Raw genomic sequence first — 24,518 nt, 5'->3', positions numbered from 1 at the left:
CAGTCCCAGACACTACCAGTTACAAGGCTGATGTACAAAGTAGTACGGTCCAGAAAAGAAAGCAAGGCATGCTCCTGTGCAGTCATGCATAAGACTGTAAATCTAGTTCAGAGAGATTCACCCCCACCTGCTAGTGACCAAGACCATTACAAATATTCACAGAATAAAGGGGGAAAGGGGCTCTTCTGCATGTTCAAATAGGATGAAAACTTATCCTTGTTGTTCTTCACAAATCACTGAGGTGGAACATTCTGTCTGGATTGAAAAAGGATTAAAAAAGAGATTTGAGTAAAAAGAGTATTCACTGAAGGCACTCCCTGAGATCTGGATATCTGCCTGATCCTCTGTGCCTCTGAAAAACCGCTTCTCACATTATACAATTATCACCATTAATGATGTCTCTGATCACGACCACCCTATCCCTCCAGAACCACCAGAAAAAAAACCCCACATGGGATGAGAGTCTGACCCAGAAAGAAGAAACATGAGGGAAAATTTCACTTTAGATTAAACTCAAGCTGGACCATGGCAGCCTTCAGTGTGAATGATTTGATGGATTACTGAGTAATATTTTATGACATTTAGGGATGGATTTTTCACAAGGATGAGAATATTTTTTTTTCCTCCTGAGGTTTTGCATTTTAAAGAGAGAACAACCCTCCCACTGTTTAGAATTGGAAATCAGATAAACTAGAGATGCTGTTCAGGGGGTTAATTTCTACTTTTAAACTGTCCTTTACTCCAGCAAAAATAATGTTGTTTTCTCGTGATCATTTTGATGAATCTGCTTCACTTCCTCATGTTTTCACAAAATATTAGTGCACCTAGCCTAGGCAACCCTGACAGAGAGGGTCCAGAAGAGGGTCATGAAAATGATCAGGGAGATGGAGCACCTCTGCTATGAGGACAGGCTGAGGGAGGTGCAGGTGTTCAGCCTGGAGAAGAGGCGGCTCTGGGGAGACTTAATACCAGCCTTACGGTACCTGAAGGGGGCCTACAGGAAGGATGGAGAGAGACTGTTTACAAGAGACCACAGTGACAGGATGAGGGGCAATGGCTTCAAACTAGAGAAGTGCAGACTTAGATTGGATATAAGGAAGAAGTTCTTCACTATGAGGGTGGTGGAACACTGGAACAGGTTTCCTAGGGAGGTGGCTGAATATCTTCCCTGGAGATATTCAAGGCAAAGCTCAACAAGGCCCTGGGCAGCCTGATCTAGTTGGGGATGTCCCTGCTGACTGGGGAGGTCAGACCTTTGAAGGTTCCTTCTGGCCTGGATGGTTCTATGAATCTATGAAATGCCTTCTTGCTGAATGATGCGTTTTTTTCGCCATCTTGAATACTACAGCCTGTATATGACAGAATCACAGAATGTTAGGGTCTGGAAGGGACCTCAAAAGATCATTTAGTCCAACCTGCCTGCCAGAGCAGGATCACATAGGATGAAAAATAACAACTACAGTTTTGTTTTGTTGGTTGTTTTTAGTGGTTTGGTTTTTTTTTTTTTGCTGTACCATAGTATCTGCTACCTCCCTTCTATCTCAGCCAATGACATTTCCCATCAGAGTTTGCAACATGAAGAAAAGGTGGGAGATTTCACAGCACAAGGAAGGTGTTTTCAGAGAAATGTTACACACTGGATTTTCCTAGCTGTCAGAGCAGTTGCTTGGCATCAGAGAAAACAATGTGGAAGTTAAGAAAAACCCAAACTCAAACTAACCCAGGTAGAAAGGCTTACAGAAGGAAGAGACACTGCCTGTGATTACTGTAGGCCAAAGTCAAAGATTCTTTAAATATCAATAATCTCCTGCCGGGTGCTACTTGACCCCATAAAGCCTGTGGTGTATTTCCTTCTGCTGTTGTTTGCTAGAAAAAGGTTCTTTAATTTCCCCTTCACTATAAACTTCAATGGTTCTCTTCAGCTGCAAAAGAAACTTTTAGCACGAGAAAAGGCTGAGGTAAGTTCTTACCTCCTTGCTCTATCAGGAAAGCCTGGGAGAAAAAAAGCCTGAAATACTTAATTTCCTCTTTATGTTTGCTACAATGCAAACCTCCACGCAAAAATATTTTATAATGAAGTGGTGTTGCTTTGGATTTGTAACATTAAAGCACATAATGGCACAGGTGCCAAACTGCCTCTTTATCATGCAAACCCTGTTACCTCCTGCTGGCTTCAGATGATAGAAAGTTTGCACTCATCCCTGAGGGGTTGCCTCCTAAGTCATAATGTTTTACTTATGTCTTTTGATGGTCAGGATTTAAAAAAAAAAAGGCAACAAGTAGAAATTTTAGTTTATCCCTAGGGAAATTTATAACCCTTCTATAAAATACTTTTTATTTTTACTTTTTGATTATTTTTTTTATTTCCCCATAACACATGAAATAGTATCTAGCAGGGATTGACAAATTTGTTCCTGAAGCTAATAACTACCCCCCCCCCCCCCCCCCCCAGTTCAGAAAGGTTTATTTTTCCAGGTTTATTAGACATAAAAATCAATCTAGAGCCTGATTCACATCTGTAACAACCTTCTGGAACTGGCAAAAGAAAACAAGCCCAAAAAAAACCCCATTAAAAGTCTAGAGTGATACAAAGGACTGTCAGTATTTGGTTAGGCCACACCTTGAGTACTGTGTCCAGTTCTGGGCCCCTCAGTTTAGGAAAGATGTTGGCTTGGTGGAACGTGTCCAGAGAAGGGCAAGAAAGTTGGTGAGGGGTTTGGAGCACAAGCCCTATGAGGAGAGGCTGAGGGAGCTGGGGTTGCTTAGCCTGGAGAAGAGGAGTCTCAGGGGAGACCTTATTGCTCTCTACAACAACCTGAGGGGAGACTGTAGTCAGGTGGGGGCTGGTCTCTTCTCCCAGGCAACCAGCACCAGAACAAGAGGACACAGTCTCAAGCTGTGCCAGGGGAGGTTTAGGAAAGAGTGATTTACCATTGGAATGGTCTGCCCAGGCAAGTGGTGGAGTCACCATCACTGGAGGTGTTTAGGAAGAGACTGGATGGGGTGCTTGGTGCCATGGTTTAGTTGATTAGATAGAGTTGGATGATAGGCTGGACTTGATGATCTCAAAGGTCTCTTCCAATCTGGTTTATTCTATTCTATTCTATTTCCAATTTTAGTAGCCATGTTCTAAGGAAGATGGTAGAAAAAATGGCTCTCTAAATATGCAGAGAAATGGAAAGCACAGAAGATACATGTGAAACCAAAATGCACAAGCATCTCTTTCCTAGGATCTGAGATGCTACTTGCTTCAGAGAAGAAAGGTTCCACCCCTGCAACTTCTCAACAGTGACACTACTCAGAGGCTGTTCATGGGTTTAGATCATTTAAATCTCATCTAGTGGGGAGAAAAAAGACAGTTTCAAGTCACTCTGAGGAAGGAAATTCAATCTTCCATCAAATCACATTAAAGGATGGATATGAGCCCAGGAAAAGCATTGTACATAATTCTAATTACTTGAGGTACCACATGAAGTTTTGTAGGTGAAGCAAAAATTAACTCTTGGTCTTACCCACACACAGTCCTAGAACCACCTGTGACTTACCTAAGTCACCAAGTGTAACGTTATTTGGTGGCAGCTTGTAAACTAAGGTCTTTATGATTATTTGACTTGGACATGAAAGAATGGAAATCATTCTGCATAACAATGCTAAAGAATGGTCCACCAACTAGAATATCAAAGGACTTGAGCAAAACAGGTGAATAAGCAAACAAGGATTGCCTTGTACCAAAAACAGGCAAAGAAAGCCAGGCTTTACTCCATAGCATGTTTGTCCTTCAGTTTCTGTCAAATCTCTGTTGTGGAGTAATTGGAGCACATGAGCTGTAGGAAGAAAATGAAAAGAGGAAGCAAGCAATCCATGCAACCATGTGAAAGATACCTATTCTTCCACGGGATTGTTTTAATACTTCTAATGACAAATGAGAGATTAATTTAAAAGCTTCATTAGACTTTTTGTTTTCCCCAAGGCAGGTATTTTAACTCTTGCCATCTTTAACAAAATTTCAGTAATAAAGTAAAAGAAGATGAAAACCTTACAAGTTCTACCTGGCAAAGCACCACAGCTCCAATTACAGCAAGCACTATGGGAATAAAGCTAATAGATTTTAATTGGTGCCCAAGGGGAAAGGTCAGTCTCCTTAGAACAATGGAAGTCTACGGTGGTAATTGACTGAATGCTTCTGTGAGAGCTTGTAAATGTCAGTAATACATTTGAAACAGAAGCAAAAAGAAAGGTTTGGCATCCTGAAACATATGGAAGAGTTCTGCTGCTAGATGGATTATAAAAAAGAGAATAGTGAAAGACTTTAACAAGGGATGTGACTTGGAAGACAGCTCTCAGTTCCAAGGTTCAAAATACCAGACATGTTTCAAAAGGTATGGGAGAAATGTATTTCTTGTCAAGATGAAAAAGGACTATTGCAGTGCACACTGATGTTAAGACAGACAGCAGGCCGGGGCAGCAGATGATTTGTGCATTTTTCCCCACTGCTGCATTATATGACTGACTTAGGCTTCCTCTATCCCTCTGCAATGGCCCAGTGCTACTCTTCTCCCAAGCAGGCTTTGAATGATATTTCATTATTTCCTTTCTGCTACTTGTTTTTTGTGGTGGCAATATTCAAATATTTTTTAGCAATACAAATGAAGGCCACTATCCTGCATGGATGGGATGCAGTTGGGATTCCTTGCCAGAGAGGGATGGTATAACAGGAGATCAGATCTCCTCTGATTACATGAATGAGGAGAAAAATATGATTTTGTGGTTAGGATTTCAACCAAAAAAATCCTGTGTTCAGTTCCTGTCTTTGCATCCAATTATTTTCTGACCTCAGCAAAACATACATTTGATATCATTCCTAAACTGGGTCTGACAATATTTCTTCTCAAGTACCTGTTAACATAAATGACAGAGGATCTCAAGATGTAGGCAGAGAAACTGTTACATATTTTTCTCTAACTGACACTATCTATCTGTTTTTGGTTTATCTGCAATGATTCTTTGGTTTATGACTGCTAAACAACATCACATTAGGGAGGGTATATAGATATGTTTGCATTTCTTCCCTAAATACCAAAAACTAAGCATAGACTGCTGTCCTTCAGGTTTGCTATGCTACCACATTTATTATTACCTTTAGCAATAGTAATAAGGGGGAAAAAAGACATGCACCAGAATCCCATGGAATGGATACTGCTCAAACATGGCAAAACATAAATAAGTTCTAAATAAGGAAAAAAAGAAACCACTTGGGCTTGATGAAAGATGAATCACAATGATGTGATAAAAATTTCTCAGTCCTGCATAATATCCAGAAACATCTGTAAACTGATTCCTATGCCTATTATTAAGAAACTACTTCTAGTGGACTGTCTTCTCACCAGGAAACTATATTTGGAGTAGACAACATCCACAAGAGCTGAGTCGTCATAAAGTGGTGAAGCTGTTAGCAAACAAAGAGAACCCAGAATCCACAACATGTGCTTAAGGCTAAATCCACTAAAATGCATTCTGACTGAAATCAATCAATAAATAAACAACGCACCAAAATAATGTCCAAACTTTATGCCATTTGCTCTGCAAAGGGCTCTTGAATTTTCATTTTGTGTTATCTTTGAATCAAGAGTTCTACCCCACCCCCCGGCCCTCTTCTGGCTCTGGAAAATCTCTGCCCCCTGCAACAAGAAAACTAAACTTTTCACTTAGTAACACTAAAAGGAAAAAGTTCATTTACAGTTTTTGCAACACCTTGGCCACACCAGACATCAAATTATTCCCATTTTTGGCCCAAAGCTTGGATACTTCCACAACGATCTGTTATTCTGGATATGTTATCACTTGTTGGTATCTAATTCTCATGATATATGCACACAAGTCAAATTCACAGGATCACAGGTTGTTGAGGGGTTGGAAGGGACCTCTGAAGATAATAATTGAGTCCAACCACCCATCCAGAACAGGACCACAGAAGATAGCACAGGTCTCACAGGAATGCATCCAAACGGATTCTACATCCCTTAATCTGTCATCGCTCCCCTCTCTGCATTTACCAGCATTTATCAATTAGAAGTTTCATTATCAAGATTATTTTTATTTTCTTCACTTTCTTTTCCTTGTATTACAAGTACAGCTAGAAACAACACTCAAGTATCCTGTTGTTTAGTCATACGTTTCTTCATAAGAATATATCTACGCTACAGAAGGAGTTAGCAATTGCAATCTGCTAGTACACATTAGCTGCTAATTAACAGATACTGCATATGGCTTTTTGGAAGGGCTGGCAAGGGAGAATTGAGTTCAGAGCTCCTGTGGTAAATATTCACACATCTGGGTTTTTTTACATTATCAGTTCTTATCTCCAGTGAAATCAGCCATCACATACTTAGGCATGCCACAGGACCTGTAAGGGTTTAGAATCTACCACCACATTAACAAGAAGCTCAGCTCACTCAGTCAGGAAAGCAAATGGAAGCTATATTTACAAGGAAAACTACACTCCACAATGGAACGCAATGAATATGCACAAATACACAGTATTGACAATATTATACAGGTATTTACAATCAAAACACAGCATGGAAACCCCCCTGAACCTTCTGGGACCCCAAAAGGAGCAGGGGCAACTGCTCCGCTTCCTTCTCCCCCCCAATCTCCCAATCACCCCCTTTTTGGGTCTAATTAGAAGAAAAGAGAAAGAGATGTTAGAGAGTTAGTGCTCTTATCTCAAGGTTAGGCTGGCAAGGTCCTCCCAGCTGACCAGAGCAGAAAGCAGCGTCAACAGCCAGAAGAGAGAGGAAGAAATGAAGTGGGATGTGAGATATTGCTGGGGGTACATCTCACATCTGGCCAATGAAATTCGTTTAGAATAATCTTTTGTTTTCCTTTTTACACCCAACTGTGGATTTGTTTATACTTCTTCATTCTTCTGCTCAAAAATCTGCAGCTAACTTTTAAAAGCATAGCCTGAAACTGCCACAGGACCATACCCTACTTTTCCCTTTAAGGTGAACTTCCGATGTCACATAACAAAGAAGAATGTTCCTAGCGCAACACAGCAGTGAAATGATATAAAAGTGATATTTAGGTATGTATCTGGCTAAAAATCCAGAAGGCAAATGAAAACCCTGCTGTACATATTTTTTAGCCCAACTTTATGGGACACTGAACAGGCTGATTTTCAGTTGCTTGGGGCTAGTTTTTCAGAGGGGAGGGAAAAAAATTAAAAATATATCATGCCAACTGGCTTTTTTTCCTGGTTTAAATAGCCTGGATGAGCTACAAGTTTGACAATAAGACAGGTCTGATCTGTAGTTAGACACATTCTTGTGCTACCATTAATCCCAGCTGCCTGCATTTGGGCTGCAACTAACAACATATCACTCCTCTGTTCTCTAAGATGCTGGCATACATCCTCCCTTGCCAGAAGGGATATCATCTGTTCCAGAATATTTGGTAAAACACTGAAGAAATAAAAAGGGGTAAAAGAACTAAAGGGCATTTAAGAAGGTATTATCTTACACAAATTTGAACCATCCAGTTTGTAGAAAACAGGGGTGAGAGTCAGAATGCAAAAAGCATCTTTGAAACACTCCTCAGTCTGGGTGAATCTTCGCCCTTAGAGTTGAATTCCATGGCTCATACTTCCCCATCATTAGTTTCAACACCCAGTGTGCCCTTGGAGACTTCTGTGAGATACAACAGCATACTGTAATACTACTTTGAGTGGGAAAATGTCAAAACTGCCACTATTTTTGATAGGCATACAAGAGCAGCAGCAGAATAAATGGGCTTTGATTTCACTTCATATCCAAGAAGAGATATGGATGTAGAATAATGGCAAGGGCTTTTCGTGTTACAGCTATTGTGAGAGCTGTCATATATTGTAGCAGCGAATCAGGAAGTTTGGTAGTGAATGCTGCCAAACACTTCAAAAAGTCAAACATTCACTTCTAAAGACAAGACTCTGCCTTCACTTTGTTAACATGAACAAAATGCTTATTAATTATAGGTTTTCCATAAACCCAGTTTTAAAGACTAACAACACAGCACTAGCTCTTCAAGTCACTGCCACTTTACAGGTTTTCATTGACTCCAGTGAAATTAACAAACCACAGCTGTGTTATATATAAACAACATGAAGACCAAGCTACCTTTCTACATTTTTTTTTTAAATTGGCTTTATTTTTGTTTTCATAGGGGGCAATGGGCAGGAAAAGAGAGTCTTCTGAAACTGAAATCAAGTCTGTACTTGATAATCTGGTGTGCAGTTTGAAACATTAGTCTTGAATGTAAAGATATTACAGGCAGAAGTGAAAACTGTAAAGCATGCATTATTTTAAGGATATAAGACTCTCCAGGCACCATTGACAATAGCTTGCAATAGTAAGCTTGTAACAGTAATTATTGCTGAACTGCAGAAAATGACAATTCTTATTTTGAGGGGTGAGACTTCCCTCTTCCTATGGACAGTGAATTACTTACCTGTGTATAGGGATGCCAGAAGTTCATTGAACCACCCCTGCAGTCCAAGGTAATAATTCTGATCCTTGCAAATTCAGGATCTAAACTCTTTTCTGATGAGGAGGTGAAATGCTAAGCCAAAGATGCTGAATTAAAACGACTTACACCTCTGTATTTGGAGAAAAAGATGAATCTGTGGGTTCTCCCACCGGAAGACCATTGGTGGTAAGGAATGTGTAGTGTTGTCTACACCAAACTGCTTATTCAGACCAGCAAACCCCACAGATAAATCTCACCCCAAATTCTCCTGACTCCCTCCCTGCAAAATATTCTCTTTGAAGTAGAAGTTGAGGTTATGAGGAATTGCTATCTGTAGTCACAGAATCACACAGAATCACCAAGGTTGGAAGAGACCTCAAAGATCACAGTATCACTAAGGTTGGCAGAAACCTCAAAGATCATTGTGTCCAACCTGTCACCACAGACCTGATGACTAGACCATGGCACCAAGTGCCACGTCCAATCCTCTCTTGAACACCTCCAGGGATGGTGACTCCACCACCTCCCTGGGATAATCATAGTGTAGGAAACATTTAAAACAAATCTGGGGGCTTCCTCATATATCTTGCTAAGCTACATGGATTTTAACCCAAACAGACATTTAATTTTGATGGACTTTATGTTTCTGTCTACAAAACAATTCAGCACAAGGTGGTTCCTCTTTTTCACAAAGTAAGAAAAGACTTTCATTAAACATCTCCTTGAAATGTCCTGGGCACTACATCATAAAAAAAAAAAAGGGAAGAAAAAAGAAAAAAAAAAAGAAAAGAAAAAAAGAAAAAAAAAAAAGAAAAGAAAAAAGAAAATAAAAAGAAAAAAAATAAAAAATAAAAGAAGAAAAAAAAAAAAAGAAAAAAAAAAAAAGGAAAAATCAACTGAAACAAACCCCCACCCCCACTCCCCCCAAAGAAAAAAACAAACCACCACCAAAACCCCAACTAAACCCCAAACAAACAGCCAAAACCCCACCAGCCGCATCTGGGAGACAATGTGTTTTTGGTCTCTTATGACTGCTACTTTGAAGGCTGCACTCACAGCCTACAGCTAACAAGGACCTTTCCTTCCAAATGAAAAAGATGAGAGTAACAGAGTAATTTATTTTATCTCTGCAAGACTGGGCTGCAATAGCACTTTGGGCTTTTGGCATGACTGATTGACTGTAGACCCTAGGTCTCTCACTGTGCCTAGTTTGCTAAGGATGCCATCCCTTGACAGCCACAGGATCTGGTTCAGTCAACAGTGAGGTGTGCTTGGAGCTCTAACCTCTCCAATACACACTGATATTGTTCATGCTAAGATTTTTAGAGACCTACAAGGAGGACACCACTGGAAATAACTGCTTTTTTTTTTTTTCCTTGAGTAAAAAAAAATAAAAAACAACACAAAAGCTGCCACCATGTCAGATTTCTCAAAACCTCCATGGTAAAAAAGGTCAGAGAGAGGATTTTCAGAAGTGTTCCCAACCTGATTTTAGCAACTGAGGGTAGCAGCTTCCAGAGAAGCAGCAATATCAGGCAGAACTATTGATCTCTACAGACATGTTCCCCAGCTGCCAGGGAAGGAGGTGCAAAGGCCAGTGTTAAAGCACACCATTCTGGGTCTTACCCCTTACACAACCAAGCACTTTAAATTCCCAAACCAGAACCTCCCTAAAGCAAATGAAGTCCTCTAATACCACAGGATACAAAGAACCATTCAATCATTCATGTTTCAGCTAAAAAGGGTAAATCTTCTCCTGTCTCGGCTGGTAGAAACATTTGTCAACTATTCTCTCCATCGCCACCACTTAATGCTCAGAAGAACAGAAGGCTGGGCTGTCATTGTTTGCATTTCCTTTCATTTAAAACTCATTAATAGAAATGTATTTGAAATAGTTAGGGATCTAGCCAGCACTGAAACCCATGCAATTACATATACAATAAATATCCATTATCTTGGAGCTACACACATAACAGGACAGTGCTTAACACGCTGTGATAAAGGTGCTAATCACAACCACCAAATATAAAAGAAGAGGAAAGCATCTGTAAGCCATTCATCTTTAGAGAGAAAGAAGAGAGGACACCACCATACAGCAATTAAAATCTGAACAGTTGGAGGAATAAAGGGAAAATTCAAGGCAGGCCCGAAAAAAAAAGAAAAGGGGAGAGAAAACAAAAGAAAAACTAACACAAAAACTCAAAGCCACAGGAAATATCTGATGCATTACTGCTACTAATAACATAAAAGATGTTGGCAGATACTATCACCCAGCATTTTGTTAATTAATTGGAGACTCATGGATATAAGGAGTCTGCAAGTACAAAGAATGAACAGGCTGCCCGAAGCGACTCTCCACAAGGAACAGTGTGCATACAAGGATACAGCCTCTAAATTAGCTAGCATCACTTTGAGTCAAAGAAAACCTCTAGCTAAGCCAATTGAAGGGTCTCCACCATCCCTCATTCACCCTATTTGCACAGGTCTGTGATTTTCCATGCAATCTTTAAAAGCAACCTACCTAGAAGGCTTTTCAAAAGAGATGTGGTAAAACTTCATGCATTTCAGTTTCTAGGCAAGTGAATGACAAAGGTTTGCAAAAATGGCTTTTCAGGACAGCCACTTGGATTGCTATTTTGGTTTAATTTTTAACTGAACCAAGACTATTGCCCAAATACTATTTCCTCATGTCAAAGCATTTGAATAATTTAAATAATTCCCCTTAAAAAAAGGCTGTGTGAAGGCAACAAATAAACCAGTGTTGACATACCCAAGCTGGTGGGTTTATTGCACATTGAAGATTCTGTCTTCTGGGGACATGTTGACAAACACTCAAACAGGACCTGTGTCTTTGGCAAGATCCATGCATTACAATTTTTCTCCCACTGATCTGTGCCATCAGCAGGTAGAACAGCAATCCAGTGAAAGGAGAAAACTGAAAAAAACCAGAGTTCCTGCCTCTCTAATTGCCAGGGCTTATACATCTCTCTGTTAGTCAGCATTTTCTGTGATTTCCTTAAGAAAAATACTGTAATTCAGAAAGACACCTAGCAACAGCAATAGGTAATCATTTGAAATTTTAAATAACAGTTGACTTTGTTCTCTTTTTTACTTTCAAAGCACCCTTTTGTAACAAGACGTTGCTCAAAGGACTTAATTTTTGTTCTATAAAGAGACAAGAATTGCACGTCAGAAGCTTTTCAACAGAAATTGGCATTCATAGGCTGTGGGAAGCCCTGCAAATCCTCTGTATTTACAGCCTTGCCTTTTTTTCCCCCCCTTTTTATTTTTTCTCTAGACAGATGAGAACAAATAAACTACAACAAACGATTGATTCAACACATGTTGCTGTTTGTTCTTTTCCAGAATGTGAAAGTAATCAGAAATTCATGAGCAAATCCATTAATTACTTGAATAAATATAATTGCATGCACTCTACAAGTTCATTGGTCCAACTGCTCTGCTTTGCAAAGAACAGCTAAGAGGGTTTTGAATTTTTTTTCTTTTTTTAAAGAGAGAAGTTTCAGGAACTTATGTACACACTGGCCTCACTGAAAAAACAACTCTCTGTTGTAGCAAGGTCTGTCTGAAGGGAGGTTGTAGCCAGGTGGGGGTCGGTGTCTTCTCCCAGGCAACCAACACCAGAACAAGAGGACACAGTCTCAAGCCGTACCAGGAGGGGTTTAGGCTGGATGTTAGGAAGAAGTTCTTCATTGAAGGAGTGATTGGCTGTTGGAATGGGCTGTCCAGGGAGGTGGTGGAGTCACCATCACTGGAGGTATTTAGGAAGAGACTGGATGGGGTGCTTGGTTGCATGGTTTAGTTGATTAGATGGTGTTGGGTGATAGGTTGGACTCGATGATCTCAAAATTCTTTTCCAACCTGGTCTGGTCTGGTCTGGTCTGGTCTGGTCTGGTCTGGTCTGGTCTATCCTATCCTATCCTATCCTATCCTATCCTATCCTATCCTATCCTATCCTATCCTATCCTCCAATAGCTTCAAGACAATGAAAAGAAAAAAGAAGAAAAAGCACCATTTATTTTCTACTACTGAAGAAGCTTTTTCTTTCTGCTAAGAAATGTCTTGCAGAACAAAGAACATCAAATGCTGCAGGTGCACTCAGAAATATCACTTACCACATAACAAATACCTGGGGAAAATATACTGTTAGCATTTGCCCTCTATGAATTGGAGCAGTGTGGAGGGTTTATGCCCCCTCACACAAGCAGTACAAGTGTTATTCATGTATTTTAGAGCAGTTGAGCCCTGTGTTTTAAAAAACATAAGGAAAAGTAGGGGGAGTGGGAACCAGGATCCACAAGGTTTTGCTGTAAATGTTCTTGGTGGCAAAATTGGTACTTTTAATGTGGAGATTTAATACAGCTCTAGACTCTTCCTCATGCCTTCTTAATCATGGAGGGGTAGCTACATGCCTAATTGGAGGAATGAGCTGATGTTCTACAGAAATAGAGAGCATAAGCAGGGCCTCCAAGCTCAATTCTGCTTCTGCTGAAGTTTTGGAAAGTTCAGTCTTAGATCATTACACAGGTCCTTTCATCCCAGGTGTTGCAGCTTTCCTCTGGCACTGTCCCATATTGATTATAGGCCAACTTTACTGCGGTCAACTGCCAGAACACGCAGTTCCACCTCAAAACTTTTTCCTTTTATCTATTTGTTTTCTGAGCTGGAAAGGGATTAGTTTTCAGGCAGATTAGCTCTTGATCCAGCTCACCAGATGGCTACACAAACAAAGGTGGCAGTGTGAGGAAGGGAGTGGGAAGATGCAGCCAGAGGAGGTGAAGGATTTTCAGAGCCAGACTGCACTTAAGTTGGTTTAATATGTTTGCAAAACCCCTAGTTCCTTCTTAGGTTTCTCTGCACCACACCTAATTATGACCAACCTTCAAACCTCAAGGACTTCTGAGTGAGTTGACAATTTCATCCTTTTGCTTCTATTGAAAACCTTTGTATCTTCATCAGGTATCAGCTTCATTGAGATGACATTTCTCCATTAATTTAGGATCATTTAATCCCAATTTAATATGATTTCCATCAGGAGATTTAAACCCATAGTTTCTCTGGGTTGTTTCTATTATAATAATTTCTCTCTCCACTGCTACACATTTTTCCATCCTTGTCTAAGCACAGCAATGTGGCATTCCAAAGGTAAGTGGTCGATAAATTTTACTCTGAGAGTCCTCCAGCAAAGCACATTTTTAAAACAGATAGAAAGAAGGACACCAGGAACTACTGACCTGTCAGCCTCTCCTCTGTGCCTGGGAAGATCATGGAAGATATCCTACTGGAAATTCTGATTAAGGCACATTGAGGAGACAGCCACCCTTGCTGTACAAAGGGCAAGTCATTACTGACCAATCTAGAGATGGTCAATAGTACTCTGGGCTGCATCAAAAGAAATGTAACAAGCAGATCAAGCAAGATGATTCTGCAATTCTATTCCAGTGAGACCTCACCTAGAATACTGTGTCCAGCTCTGGGGCCCTCAACAGAGTAAAGACATGGACATGATGGAGTGGGTCTAGAGGAGTGCCACAAAATGATTAGAGGGCTCGAGCACCTCTCCTACACAGAGAAACTGGGAGAATTGGGTTTGTTCAAACTGCAGAAGAGAAGACTCTGGGGAGACCTTATAGCAGCAGTTAAAAATCTGAAGCTGAACTACAAGAAAGCTGGGGGGTGACTGTTTACAAATGCATCTAGTGATAGGACAAGGAACAAACTAGAGAAGGGTACATTTAGATTGGACATTAGAATGCCCAGAAAGGTGGTAGAGGTCCCATTCCTAGAAACATTCAAGGTCAGCCTTGATGTGGCTCTGAGCAACCTGATCTAATTGAGGATGTCCCTGTTTACTGCAGAGGGATTGGGCTAGACGACCTTTAAAGGTCCCCTCCAACATTTTATGATACCATAAGAGAGCAATTGATAGCTGTCTTGTTAGGACAACGTGAGGCAGCTGACTGCAGCTAGGAAGTGGAATTCATGATGTGAAAAGTCCACTTTAGTTTTATGTTCCAGTGTTTGCAAACACTGTTTTCCCAGGAATAGGAAAAAAATCCTTGAACAAATGCTCTTTGGTCATAACAAAACATTACTCACAGGCCTGGGCAGGGGAGTAGAGGGTAGGATCAAGTACATCCTGTCATGTGTCTATACCTCAGCTGGTGGTATGGACTTTCACTTACAGCCAATTGCATAAAAGTAGATTATGTTAGGACATGAATGAAAATCATTCTAGGGTCAATTTCATAATAGGTCAGATGACTCATGCCTTGAAAAGCCCATTTCTTGTGAATAAAGAGTTAAACATGAACTACAAGAGAATAAACAAAGCAATATCCTTTGGTTAGGGCAGGTCTCTCTTCCTTTCAGTCTCTCTTAAAGAATACATAAACATTTCAGTATAATACAAGCAACCAAAAAGACAAACAAACAAAAAATCCCAAACAAAATAACAATCAAACCAACCCACATCCAACAACTGGCAGAGACCTCAACTTCCCAAATATACATAGAGGTGAGCCTTCACTAGTATTTTCTGCTGATGCAATTCAGTTTTGCCTGTAATAACTCAAAACCATCCACTAAGACAGCAAGGAAGAAAACTTCTATAGTCAGATTTATATCCCCTCTGATGAAGACTTGGTGTTGGGTCTTCCATATGTGCACTGTAGCCTCACAGATAATAAGTCAAGAGGACAATGGAGTCATCACTTCCATTTAATCACATTTTATTTCCATTCATTTTTTTTTTTTTTTCAGGACCAACATATAAGGAAATCTGAAATGAATGAAACTGTTACTAATTTCAGGGTGATTCAATCTGCTAGTTATTTTCCAAACCAGTACCAATGATTGTCTATAACCAAATATGAGTTAAAGCCTTCTTAAACACATGAAGGAGAATCTTTAAGCACAATATGGTTTAACAGCATATCTATGTGTCAGTATACATAAGAATACAATTCTTCATCACCATTATGAGCTGTGCCTCATCACTTTCTATTGCAGACCTCCAAATTAGAAAAAAGTTGCCAGTATGTATCTCAAAGAAGGCATCAGATTCCTTTTATAAACACACTAGCATAGTAAGTTCTTAGTAAATTGTTACTAGGGTTCTTGCATGATTAAAACCTTCTGGGCTTCAGAAGGCATCTTCTCTGCAGGAATTTGTCAACTCCTGTTCAGTGCACTACTGGGAGCACTTAAAAGACAAATAATATGGCATACAATCTGGCCACTGTAGATGCATTTCTGCCATTTTAATGAGTCTCTCTCAGACAACAAAATCATCAGCATCCAGAAGGTAAGCAAACAATTAAATGCATTATACCTATTATGCCTATTCATTTAATGGCCATCTTTTGCTAATGTATATTCCCCAAAGGACACCGGTAGGTAGTACAGGTGATACAAGCTGGCTTATATTCTGGGAAAGCTATCTATTTTTTCAAGGAGAGGAAGACAAAAAGAGAGTTTCCAGCCATTTAAATATCAACAGATGTTGTGGAAACTGGGAATGATCACAAGGACAGAAATTGCATCATAAAGACCAAATGAACCAAGCATATTATCACCTACCTTACGTTTGTTTGTTGGGCAAACATACAAGTAGCTCAAAATAGTCTTCAGACCAACTTTATCATTCAGCTTTTCATATGTGGTCCCATAATCTGTTGACCTGCAATTCAAAGAGAGCTTTTATAAGTACAAACACTTCATCACAAAACCACAAGTCACTTGGCGGCTTTTCAATATAAGTCATGCTTTACATAGCAGAACAGCTCTCTAGAGCTTTTTGAATGATTCATGTAGTATATAATGATACTTAATTATATAGACACAGCATCATGTGAGTGCTCATCATTTGCATTTAAATTAGATTAGGAAAAATTAAACCAGCATCTTCCCAAAGCATTTTAAAATAAACATGTACAATAAGAAACGCTAAATTCTGTGTGCAGAAGATGATAATGATTGTCAGAAATGCCAAATAGCAGACAAGAGACTGAAATAATTAATTCATTGTATACTCCAAGCCAGACTAATTTTGTTAAGATATGAGTCTTTTCTCAGCATATTCCAAAGTAGCAGCTCCAGCTGATTGTTCAGTGAAATCAGAGTTATGTTTTCTGCAAAAGAAGATATGAATATTGATGTCCTTTTGCAAACCAAACTCCACACACATTGTGGTGTAATGCTCAGGGATATTTTTTTCACCTGGACTAGCAAAAAGTAGAAAAAAAGAATATCTTCTTGATATGAAGGCTGCCCATAGAAACACTGACAATCTATCTTGGAGAAGAACAAAATGAGTGAACAAACATGACTGTGCAGAGGCTGGGGTCAGAGTGGCTGGACAGTGGCCAGGTAGAGAGGGACCTGGGGGTACTGGTTGATGGTAGGCTGAACATGAGCCTGCAGTGTGCCCAGGCAGCCAAGAGGGCCAATGGCATCCTGGCCTGCATGAGGTACAGTGTGGCCAGCAGGAGCAGGGAGGTCATTCTGTCCCTGTACACTGCACTGGTTAGGCCACACCTTGAGTCCTGTGTCCAATTCTGGGCCCCTCAGTTTAGGAAAGATGTTGACTTGCTCGAATGTGTCCAGAGCAGGGCAACGAAGTTGGTGAGGGGTTTGAAACACAAGCCCTATGAGGAGAGGCTGAGGGAGTTGGGGTTGCTTAGCCTGGAGAGGAGGAGACTCAGGGGTGACCTTATTGCTCTCTACAACTGCCTGAAGGGAGGTTGTAGACAGGCGGAGGTTGGTCTCTTCGCCCAGGCAGCCAGTACCAGAACAAGAAGACAGTCTCAGGCTGCACCAGGGGAGGTTTAGGCTGGATGTGAGGAAGAAGTTCTATACAGAGAGAGTGATTGCCCATTGGAATGGGCTGCCCATGGAGGTGGTGGAGTCACCATCATTGAAGGTGTTCAGGAGGAGACTTGATGGGGTGCTTGGTGCCATGGTTTAGTTGTTTAAGTGGGTTGGACACGATGATCTTGAAGGTCTCTTCCAACCTGGTCTATTCTATTCTATTCTATTCTATCTACTCTTAACATGGGGCTGGAACAAACCCTCAGCTATCAGCAGAGGGTTTGTACATCATTCAGCACATTTGTCTGAATTATGTCTTCATATGAAGAAGATTTAGATAAGCAACCCAAATCAGTACAGTTAGTATTGAAAACTGCAGAAAAAATGTATTTGGGTAACAGATATATTTAATAGCATAACACACTCTTGGAGAAAAATCTGGACTTAATCTTTAAAAATGTGCATATGGATCCAGTTGTAAGCAGTATCAGGAGTTTTCACTTCTGCTAATCACTCTAAGTCATTCTAAAGCAAACCCAAGGCATTTGTTATTTACAGGTTCCCTTTTACCTGGGAAACAGCAGCTAAAATCACAAAGGTATTTAAGACACTTAAGGTCTACCATTTTATGTAGGGGTTGTTTTTTTGGTTCATTAATTGGTCTTTCATTTTGTTTTGTTTTGTTTTCCCCTCCCCACCCTCCTTTCCAGAGTGTGGATCAAGTTCCACACATCTACATTCATACCACAGCTTCTGGGATTTCAGATTTTGCAATCAGTACGTTAATAAAACAGGAAGGTAACATCTTGGGGTTTTACTCGCTACACTAAAATGTGGATTTGCATTAAAGTTGAATCTTTCTATTAAGGAACTTTATTGAAGCACTTGCATGTACCTGTCTTGTCGTAGAACAATTCACCTATGGTTTATGACCATAGCTCTTTCCTTCTTTTCCCCCCCAATAAACATATGCACCCCTGTGTGGATATATGACCTATGTTGGTTAGAATGTCAATATCAATTTCTCATCTACTCTTTGATCTTTCCCTTAGTATGGTCAACTCTCTCAAGAGCACAAATAAACTATCCCAGCTATTTCCTCAGTGGACTGAAAAGGAGAATACAGCCAGTCATTTCTGTTACTATTTCAGAGATGTTCCAGCATTCAGGTGAAGGGAGCCACAGCATGATGTTGAACACAGCCCTGCAAAGGTCTGCTAGTTCACTTTGCTTACCTTGTCCACCTTGGCTTTCTCAGACATTCGCATTTCTGCTGGGGTCTGCCTAAAAAACCAAAGTCTATCCTTTGTGAAGTTCAGGCTGATAAAGATGTGTAAAGAATGTAAGAACTAAACCTGAGCTTCTGAGTTAGGTGAAAAAAAAATGCATAATAATGAAGTAAAGCTGCTCTTGTCTATACTAGCGCCCATGATTTAAAAATGAGACCCTACAAAAGAATGAACACCTGACACCTAAAACTTGATTTGGAATGCTTAAAGAAAAGTAGTCAGTACCTCTGCCACAGCACAGGCAAACAGATGTTGAAGGCTTACTGCAAATGGTAATCTTAGTCGGAATTGCCAGGCATTTCTTACTTCAAATCTCTAGGCAATTATTTTGCATTCATGGCTTTATTTACAGGTAACATTTATACAGACGGAAGTGCGTGCTTCTGTCAACATCTATAAAAGCAACTGAAAGATTTCAAAGCTTAGAAAAACATCATTTTTTTGGCAGACAAATACACAAGCAATCAAAGAAGCTACTATTAGATCTTATACCCATTAATCACCTAAAGTAGCCATAGCCTTCTACTGCCCAGTTACAAGTTGTTTCTCTTATGCCACTTTAATTACCCTACATTTCAGCAAGTTGATAAATGTTATGACAGCAGATAGGCACCTAAAAGTTCTTCAACATGCAGAAACGGTGATAGCAGTGGAACATAACACTATGTGCATGTGAAGATTCTATTAGGATCTAACCCAGGGGTATCACCAACCTGCATCCACCTTATTCCTATTTATATATATATAGGTATGTATACAAGCAGGCATCAATTAGCAACCTCAAAAAGGAGGTCTTCATTTGTCATACTAAAAGACTGCAAGAAGAAGCATGAAACTCTGGTATAAATCAAATCTCCCACACTCTGTAGGGCAGGCTGCTCCTCTGAACCTCTACAGGGAAAACTCTGTTTTAGTGTATCTGTATAACATGATCAGAGCAAGCAAATGCCAGGATTAATCACCTGGAAGGACTGAACCCAGGAGCTGTAGAGATGAAGACACAAAAATTAAACTCACTGTCTTCTGAACCATCTGCTGAAAAGCCACAGCTACAGAAGTAACTACATGTAAATGAGTTCATAGTAAGCCTTGTTTTATTAGATGTTGTATGGGCGTGGATGCTGCAATGGAATCTTGCATTGTTGGGCAGGGGGGAAGAGGCCAGGCATGTATCCATGTAAAATCCTGTGTTTCATTTTGGCATAGAATAGAATACAATAGAATAGAATAGGCCAGGCCAGGCTGGAAGTGACCTTCAAGATCATCGTGTCCAACTCATCACCCAACACCACCTAATCAACTAAACCATGCAACCAAGCACCCTATCAAGTCTCATTCTAAACACCTCCAATGATGGTGACCCCACCACCCCACCCGGGCAGTACACTCCAATGGGCAATCACTCTCTCTGCGAAGAACTCCTTCCTAACATCCAGTCTGAACCTCCCCTGGTGCAGCTTGAGACTTGGCTTGGGACAGTTACAGACTAAGAGACAATAAATCCAGATTAATTCAAGATAGGAATTTGAGACAGAGATTCGGCTTGAGACAGTTACAGGCTAAGCAAAAATAAATCCAGATTAATTTGAGATAGGAAGGTCTGAGGAGAGATTTGGTAGATATGCATATCTTGGTAAAAATTGAAAAAATACTTAGATATGTTAGGACCTTGTGGGTACTACTGAAATACAGATGATACTGCATAATATAAATATACTGAATAATATTCAGGAACAGTATGTAGAGTCAGTTCTGAGCTTCTCCTCTATAATGCAATTACTTCCATTAAAACCATCTCTAACTTTACCAGTAGCTGTTTAGAATCAGACTCCCCATTTTTTTTTTCAGTAAAGCAGAATGACTTCTGCAAACACCCAAGAAGGTAAACACTTTAATTGTTACCTGTTGATTCAACAGCATAAAAAAAAAACACCATCAAAACTGTGGGACTGAAGATCTGACTTCCCCGAGTAATAAATTCAAACAAAACTAGAAATATGTAAACTAATTTATATTTTGCCAACTATTTGCAAGGAAGTTGACATTTAAATAACTTCATTGTTATTCATTGACAGGGCACTTCCTTCTCTTCCCGTCAGGGTAAATGACATTTCTATTACAGTACTATAATAAACTCCTGCACATTTTAAATAAAGTCACTGAATTCCATTAGTCCACCTACTGTCATGAATATATCTCAATCCATTCCTACCAATATTTCACAATTACAATAGGCATTCTGAATCAACCACTAACATGAACCCTATGGAAATTTCCTCCTTTCTCAAGAAGCGCAGACTGAAATTGAGAAGCCTGTCAGTTTGAATATATAGATTAAACAAATTCCCTTAGCAAGTTACTGTAGTCCCCTTTGTAGAAATTTAAGGCTGTCTGTACTTGTTTTACATAAGCTGCTGAAGACCTGAAGAATCGACCAGCTGTTTTGTTTGGTCAAAGTTTCTTTTGCAGTAAGATCTTTCTGGAAACACTTCACAAGAAAAAAAAGAAAACCATTATATGAAGACTTTGAACTGTGCAACATCACAGCTCCTGCCTATTAGAGGGCAGTTTTCTTCCCATAAAAGATATTAACAGATCAAGTTCTTTGTTACAACACATTATTAAGAAGCAATCACTTCAACTGGTACCATTTAATTATCTTCTTTTTTTTCTTCGCCCACCAGTTACACCTTGTTCTCACATATTTATATGACTGCTTCCCCCACCTCCACCACAAGGAGACTGTATATCTATTGTGTCCTCACCTTCCCTCCTCCACAGTTTAATTTGCTGCTCTGACTGCCATCCGTGTGGTATTCAGCCCTGGAAGGCAGGACCAGAAGCATCTGTAATGTAGTTAGGGAGCAGCAAAGCAGGGCAGCCTGTCATGACTGGGAGCTGTTCCACACAAGAATTCACCCTGGCAGGAATCAGGTGAAACAGCAATGACTATTACATTGTCTCTTCCACCTTCTCACATAATGACATTTGCCACCTGGCTGGCCCCAGAAGGGACTGGCCAGTTGAGCACAAAGATTTGCCAGTTGCTATTGTATTAATCTCTACATGACCAGATTTTCAGATGGAAGGCTTTCAGATCACAGAAAACAAAACTGTGGAGCCACAGGCAGCACTCACAAAAGGCTTTAATTGAACAAGTGTTTGAATAAAGAAATAATTAGCATGTTAAAAATGATCTTTCACTTCTGAATTTTGGAGCATGGATGTATTCCTGTGTGCAATGTTTTAAGTCTGTTTGTAAACCCTGCTGTAGAGATGCTGACTTTTACCTTCTTTCTTTCAGGGGAATCTTCTAGGCTGAGGTGCTATTCCCTCATCACTTAAACTGAAATACGTCCCTTTATGGTTTTATAGCCAAGTACTAAAGTTTCCCATGTACTAAAGTTTCCCATTGATTTCTGCCATGCAACCATATTTCACAACAGCTACTAATGTCAAAGTCTTCTTCAACAACTAACCATTTAACTTCACACATTCTCCCTATTAAGACTTTCACAAGCCATTGACAGATGGCACTTTTGGTCTGATGCCCATTTTAACTCCTTCATGTGTTACCCTGGTATTTTTTCCAGAAAGTAATAGGGTCCAATCTCAGCTTCTCTCTCAAGGAGAAACTGGGGGGGATTTGTCCCAATCTTTATTTCCACAGGAAGTTATTCTTGCTTTCTGAATTACCTTGCTTCACCTAAATGCTTTTCATCACTGGCTTTCTAAATCACTGTATAGTAATTCTCCACATCCTTGTCCATTTCTAATGGGAACTTGTGGCAGTTTCAGGCTATGCCTTTAAAAGTCAGCTGCAGATTTGGAACAGAGAAAGTGGAGAAATATAAACAATTCATAGTTGGGTGTAAAAAGGAAAACAAAAGATTAACTGTTTACCTAGTTCAAAGAAACTGACACATTTCAAGGGGGTTTTTACATTTCCACATGAAGAGCAATTGCAAGATGCAAACACAGTGAATTTCCATGCAGTGAGACAGACCTGGTGCCCTCATTTGTACGAAATTTCCCTCCTGAGGTCACACTCTGAATATTGGTCCCACTCCAGCACACAGATTACCACATTAGGAAGCCTTGGGAATTCTTCCCACGGACTTTTAAAGGTAGGACACAGGATTTTTATTTAAAACTCCTGTATTGCACTGACAGTCAGATCTTGCAACACTGAACTGATCTGTGTCCCTGACACACTGCCTCTTCTAAAGGCCTTTTGTGGTACTTTCAGGCTATGCCTAGAAAATTTTCCTCAGATCTTGGGCAGAAAGTAGCAGAATGTAGATAAATTACTATTGGATGTAGAAAGAAAAATAATTACAAGCTCCAAATAATACCATTGGACAGATATCTTCCACAAAACTTAGACATGTAAACTGTCTTTCTCTCTTGTCAGCTTCCTTGCTCTGGCTGGTGCTTCTGGTGGCTCTTTGCTGACCTTGGCTGCATTGCTTTGTTTTGGCTAAGTACAAACAAAACAACTCTAGTCTCTTTCTGTCCTCTATGGTGTACAAGAGGGAAGGGATCAGAGAAAGGGAGGCTGTTACTAGCTCCCCTGGTTTGTCCAAGGGGGTTCTTGTACATTTCTAAATTGTAAATACCTGTAAATGTATGCAAATATTGTATGTTTTGTACATATTCATTGAATTTCATTGCAGATTGTAGTTTTGCTTGTAAATACAGCTTCATTTGCTCCAAACTGATAAAGTCTGGTAATTTAATGTTGGGAGAAATTTTCAACCCACCACACCTTTCTACAGCTCGGGACCAGCCATATTCTGTCTTTATATATTCCTTGGCCCCCTATTCCTCACTTTATTAATTACTCTTGGCTGTTTTTTAGCTATAGCTCATTTGCTATAAGCAAGGCGAATTAGCTTGAAGTGAAGCTAGTTCAGAGCGACTTTTATGACCTTCCTGAGAGTTTGGTACAAGAGGCCAGTATTAAGAGGTCTGACAGAAGTGACAAGCTAAAGGGTTGGTTGGCATTTCTTTAAATGTCTGTTATGGCACTGCACATGTCACAGCATTAAAACACTTCACATTTACCCTGGCAGGTTGAAATTAACTCTAAAACACATCTCCAGGGTAAAGAAAAAGAAGAGTTCAAAACACAAGGGACCCACCTATCTCACTCCGTAAGTGAACATATTTCTGACAACTTTCTCATCATGAGGCCCTCAGCAGACTGGCAAGTATTCCTGTTGCTAGGTGGGAGAAACAGAGGGAAAGACTAGATAACTAATCCTAACTTTGAAGAAAGTCTGTGACTGAGCCAGATGCAAGTCCCCTCAGGCTCCACCAACTTCCCACTCCACCCTGACAGCATAAGTTTTCTGCAGTTTTGTGTGCATAAATAAGGATTGGGAAAAAAACTTAGTAACAATGTAGAACAGTTTAAATGTGCATTTGTCCTGCTTTTGGCTGGGCTAGCGTTAGTTTCCCATCCTCTACCAGCAAGCATGTGCACAAAGAAACTGGGAGGAAGCACGGCCAGGAGAACTGACTCAAACAAGCCAAAGGGATATTCCATACCACTGAATGTCAGGCTCAGTACATGAACTGAGAAGAGTTAGCCAGGAGAGGTAGATCACTACTCACACATCCGTCAGCAATTGATGAGCAAGTGCATTGTGCATCACTTGCATCTTCTAGGCTTTCATTTCTCTCATTTTTTGCTATATTCCTTTTCATTGCTATTATTAGTACCAGTGCATTTTACTACTTTTAGTTCGTGTTAGGTATTCAACCACTCTTATTGCAACCTGTGAGTTTTACTACATTTTTTGTCTTGTTTTACTCTCTTCCCCATCCAACTGGGAGCAGTGATGAGTGAGTGAGTGAGTGGCTGTGTGGTGGTTAAGTTGCTGGATGGGA

General features: G+C 40.1%; 1 protein-coding gene across 3 annotated transcripts in view; it reads right to left on the bottom strand.

The window, feature by feature from the left end:
• SORCS1 (sortilin related VPS10 domain containing receptor 1) overlaps window positions 1-24,518 on the bottom strand; it is a 315,355-nt gene that overhangs the window by 159,496 nt on the left and 131,341 nt on the right. For all 3 annotated transcript variants that reach the window (XM_068139413.1, XM_068139410.1, XM_068139411.1), the window contains exon 3: window positions 16,105-16,204. In XM_068139413.1, the coding sequence (XP_067995514.1) occupies window positions 16,105-16,204 (100 nt within the window). The remainder of the gene's footprint in view (window positions 1-16,104; window positions 16,205-24,518) is intronic.

This window comes from Melanerpes formicivorus, unplaced genomic scaffold (assembly GCF_026170545.1).
Source record: "Melanerpes formicivorus ecotype bairdi unplaced genomic scaffold, bMelFor1.0.p_v2 SCAF_6, whole genome shotgun sequence".
Taxonomy (NCBI): domain Eukaryota; kingdom Metazoa; phylum Chordata; class Aves; order Piciformes; family Picidae; genus Melanerpes; species Melanerpes formicivorus.
This window is presented reverse-complemented; position numbering and strand designations above follow the sequence as displayed.